The 4878-nt window shown below is 60.9% G+C and overlaps 1 protein-coding gene across 1 annotated transcript; it reads right to left on the bottom strand.

Moving 5' to 3' along the window:
• Positions 1 to 2835: 2835 nt before the first annotated feature.
• NEUROD4 (neuronal differentiation 4) lies at positions 2836 to 3831 on the bottom strand. Its single transcript, XM_027708108.1, has one exon. The coding sequence runs from the start codon at positions 3808 to 3810 to the stop codon at positions 2836 to 2838; it is 975 nt and encodes a 324-aa protein (XP_027563909.1). The 5' UTR covers positions 3811 to 3831.
• Between the last annotated feature and the right edge of the window lie 1047 nt (positions 3832 to 4878).

The following is a 4878-nucleotide window of genomic DNA, read 5'->3' as shown; positions in this document are numbered from 1 at the left end:
CAAATCCCCCCAAATCCCCCCAAATTCCCCCAAATCCTCCCAGGGCTGTGCTAGACCCCCTCTCCTGACACCCCAAATTCCCCCAAATCCCCCCAGGGCTGGTCTGGACCCCTGTCCTGACACCCCCAATCCCCCCCAGTCCTCCCAGGGCTGGGCTGTGCCCCTCTCCTGACACCCCAAATCCCCCCCAGGGCTGGGCTGGACCCCTGTCCTGACACCCCAAATCCCCCCAAATCCCCTCAGCACCGCATGGACGCCCGAATCCAACAGCCCCCTTCCCAAAAAGGAGACAACGACCCCGGGGGCAAAGCTGCTTGAAACGAGACCACGACTTTATTTGAGCTAAAAACCCCCAATTCTGCTTTTTTTTTTTTTTTAAACTTTTTTTTTTTTACAAAAGGATAAAACATTTTCAGTACAAAAGGGAAGAAGCCCCCAAGGACTTGGGGGGAAGGAGAGCTGGGCAGGGACCCCTCCCCCAGAGCTCAAATCACCTCCAAATTCCCAAATTCTGTACAAAAAACCCAGGGAGGTTTGGCCAGCGGGGACATCAAAAATAGTTTTGCCTGGTATTTTCTCGGGAGCCAAAAATAATCGTTGCATAGCCTTTAAAATAATTATTGCTCGTCTCGAGATCCGAGGAGGAGTCGGGAGCTGGGGGGGGAAAATCCATGAAATGGCCTTTAAATATTGGAATTGGACGTTAAATATGTAAATACTTGGATTTATCACCAGAAAAAAAAATTAAAATTAATTTGTGAGGGCAAGGGAGGGAAATAAATTAAATAAATAATGGCTAATAAATAATCCTGGAGCACCAGCACTGCAAAAAAACCACAACGTCTCCACAAAGCTAATTCCCAACTACGGGCTCGGGAGACGACTGGGAAAAAACAGGAGGTTCTTGGAGCACATTCCAATAAATTGGACCCCTCAGACACGGCAAATAATAAATAACCCGGGGATTAAGACACGCTCGTTTTGGCAGGAGGAGTCTGGATCAGGATCAGGATCAGGAGTCGGGAGGGGACGTGGCCACAGGGAAGGGGAAGGTCCAGCAGCTCCTCTTCCCGTTGGGACACTGGGAGGGATGAACGGCCCCGTCCCGACATTCCAGAGGCTCCTCTTCCCTTTGGGATGCTGGGAGGGATGAACAACCCCATCCCGAGGTTCCAGCAGCTCCTCTGCCCATTTGGATGGTGGGAGGGATGAAGGGCCCCATCCCAATGTTCCAGCAGCTCCTCTTCCCGTTGGGATGCTGGGAAGGATGAAGGGCCCCATCCCGAGGGTCCAGCGGCTCCTCTTCCCATTGGGATGCTGGGAGGGATGAAAGGTCCCATCCCAAGGTTCCAGATCTGAGCGACGGCGATTCCATGGGGGTTGGAGGTCATGGGTGAGGGTCAGGGAGGGTTGGGGAGCAGGAGGACGGCGTTGGAGGGGCCGGCACGGGGGAGATCCGAGCCTGGAGGAGCCTGAGTGGGGGATCCCCATCCCTGGATGTCTCTGGGTGATGGACCATTCCATCCCTGGAGAACGGACCAGGATGTCCCTGGAGGATGGACCTCGGTATCCCTGGAGGATGGACCAAGCCATCCGTGGCTGATGGACCACGGCATTCCTGGATCATGGATTGTGACATCCCTGGATGAGGGACCACGGCATTCCTGGATCACAGCATTCCTGGATGATGAACCTCCATCCCTGGATGATGGACTACAATGTCCCTGGATGATGGAAGCCCAGCACCTCTGGATGGTGAACCCCCATCCCTGGATGAGGGATCACAGCATTCCTGGATGATGGACCTCCATCCCTGGATGATGGATCCCTGTCCCTGGACGATGGGTCACTGTCCCTGGATGATGGAATCCCAGCATCCCTCGATGGTGAACCCCAATCCCTGGATGAGGGACATCCATCCCTGCTGGTCCTCTGCCAAGTGTTCAGTTCCTTCCCAGCTCCTTCCCAGCTCCTTCCCAGCTCCACCAGCCCACCTGGACACAGCCGGACTGGGAACACCACAGTCCCACCAGGGCGTGCAGGAGGGGAACAGGACACCCCGAGGGGCAGGAGGGGCAGGACAGAGCCGTGTCCCCAATCCCACCTCCCCTGAGGGGCAGGACAGAGCCGTGTCCCCAATCCCACCACCCCGAGGGGCAGGACAGAGCCCTGTCCCCAACCCCACAGCCCTGGGGAGGGAGGAAGAGGAGCCGCAGCCTCCCAGCAGGGGATGATCCAAGCGCTGGAGAGCATCAGATGTGACATCCTGGAGGGTGAAGCACCTTCAGGAAGCACCTGCGGGGGAGCTGCCGGCCGGAGTTTGGCCACTGGGAAGGTTCACGTGGCTCCCGGGGACAGCGGGGACACCGGAGGGGTGGCACCGGGGCGGGAGGACCCGCTGACCCTCCACAGCCACGTCCTGCAGAGCTGCTCGGGGTGGGGGACACCAGAGGGGTGGCACTGGGGTGGGAAGACCCGCTGACCCTCCAGAGCCACATCCTGCAGAGCTGCTCAGGGTGGGGGACACCAGAGGGGTGGCACCGGGGCAGAAGGACCCGCTGACCCTCCACAGAGCTGCTCAGGGTGGGGGACACCGCCGGGGTGGCACCGGGGTGGGAGGACCCGTTGACCCTCCACAGCCACATCCTGCAGAGCTGCTCGGGGTGGGGGACACCAGAGGGGTGGCACCGGGGTGGGAGGACCCGCTGACCCTCCACAGAGCTGCTCGGGGTGGGTAGGGGGGGCCCCTCACCCCACCCCGCCCCTCTCCGGGGCCGTGTCCGTCCTGGAAACGCTCCAAACCTCAGGAATCGGGGTCCGGTGCTGGGGGGGGTGTTACTCGTTGAAGATGGTGCTGAGCTGGGGCCCGGCCACGTGGGCGGGGAAGGACTCGTAGCTCACGTCCAGCGGGATCTCGTAGCGCGGCACCGCGCCCTGGAAGTGGGGGCCGTGCCCGTGGGCCCCGGGCAGCCCCACCCCGGGGTAGTGGGCCAGGAAGCCGTAGGGTTTCTCCAGCTCCGGGGACCCGTCCTGCTTCAGGGAGAAGTTGCCGCTGATGCTCAGGGGCGGCGTCAGGGGCCCCTCGTAGGGCGGGCTGGAGCAGTCGGGGGGGTGGGGACCCCCGAAAGGAGCGTCCACCAGGCCCTTGAAGGCCGGGGGGGGCTTGAGGTGCAGCACGTGGGTCTCCAGGGAGCCGTAGGGGGGGCTGGGCAACCCCGGGGACTGGTAGCTGAAGGGGTGGCCGCTCAGGGCCGCCTCGCAGGCCGCCGATTTCTCCTCGTGCTTCTCCAGGAACAGCGTCTGCGGGCCCAGCTGCAGGCACCCGGCCACCAGGTTGCTGGTGGGCTGCGACAGCCCCTTGCAGAGCATCTCCACGAAGCTCTTGCCCTCCGGCGTCTGCCCCGTCTCCAGCACCTCGGACAGGGCCCAGATGTAGTTGCGGGCGAGCCGCAGCGTCTCGATCTTGGACAGTTTCTGGGTTTTGGAGTAGCAGGGCATGACCCTGCGCAGGTTGTCCAGGGCGTCGTTCAGGCCGTGCATCCTCGTGCGCTCGCGGGCGTTCGCCTTCACCCGCCGCGCCCGGAACCGCTCCAGCCTCGCCTTCGTCATCTTCTTCTTCTTGGGGCCCCTCCTCTTGGGCTTCTCGCCGCCGTCCTCCTCCTCCTCCTCCTCCTCCTCCTCCTCCTCGGCGCTGTCGCGCTCCTGGTTCAGGCCCGGCCCCGGCCCGAAGGCTCCGGCCGCGTCCTTGTCCCTCGGCTCGGCTTTGGGGCCCAGCTCGTCCGCCCAGGGGGGACTCACCAGCTCCGCCATCCCCGTGGTCTCGGCGAAGGTCTCGCTCGTCCCCGGGCTCTGCAACCGAGGGGACAAGGAGGTGGGAAGGGATTCCGGCAGAAAAAGGGGCTCGACGTGCGGAGAAAAATCATCTCCCGGCTTCCTGCCCACCCTTGGCACCTAAAATATCCATTTATTTACCCATCTCTTGAGAAAATCACCTCCTGGGCACCTCACCATCTCCCTGCCTGCTCTTGGTACCTAAAATATCTATTTATTTACCCATCTTTTAAGAAAATCATCTCCTGGAGACCCCACTGGCTTCTGCCCACCCTTAGTACCTACAAAGTCTATTTATTTATCCATCTCTTGGTACCTACAACGTTTATTTATTTATCCATCTCTTGAAAAATCATCTCCCGGAGACCCCACCGGCTTCCTGCCCACCCTTGGTACCTCCAAACCACCTCCTTCTCCCTCCACAATAATTTTGGGGGGTTGTTTTGGGGAGGAGAAGCCGCCGCTGCCTCCCCGCGGGCTCAGGGCTTCCGACAATCCCGTTTTTTGGGGCGATTCCCGCTCGTTGATCCCTCCCCTCGCGCCCTCGAGCCCTCGATCCCCGTCGCGGGCGACAAAAGGGAGCTCGGAAATGCAGCTCCGAGGTTTTTCCTGCCCGAACCCTCGTTTCCCTCGGCACCGCCGAACGCGGGCTTCATGTTAATCAGCGCCCAAAATCCCGCCGTCGTGCCTGACTCATTTAATAAAGCTTTAGCCTCTAAGCAGCTTTGCTGGAAGTGCTTCCCGAGCCCCGGCTCCACTGCCCCGACCATCCCACGCCGGAAAATCCCACTTTTAATATGCGTGATGGGGCTCCCGGGCTGGATTAGGGTGTTAATTGCTGCTCCGGATCCCCAAAGGACCACGCAGCCCCAATTAACTCCCGGGCGGAGCGCGGGGGGGGCTGGAAATCAACCGGGGAAGGGAAAATCTTTGGGATGAGCGGGTGGGTCTGGCCGGTCCCGAGTCCTCGTGGTGGGATTCGTGGTGAGATGAGCCCCGGGATGCTGCGGGTCTGCCCCAAAATCCCTCCGGGTGCAGCCGGGGGGG

The sequence above is a fragment of the Neopelma chrysocephalum genome, unplaced genomic scaffold (assembly GCF_003984885.1).
Source record: "Neopelma chrysocephalum unplaced genomic scaffold, ASM398488v2 Primary Assembly neopelma1_95509, whole genome shotgun sequence".
Lineage (NCBI taxonomy): Eukaryota > Metazoa > Chordata > Aves > Passeriformes > Pipridae > Neopelma > Neopelma chrysocephalum.
Note: the sequence above shows the minus strand (reverse complement) of the source record. Positions and strands in the feature narration are given on the sequence as shown.

Bases quoted from the DNA above. Each gene is read 5' to 3' on its own strand.
- NEUROD4 (XM_027708108.1), bottom strand. From the start codon at position 3,810: ATGGCGGAGCTGGTGAGTCCCCCCTGGGCGGACGAGCTGGGCCCCAAA.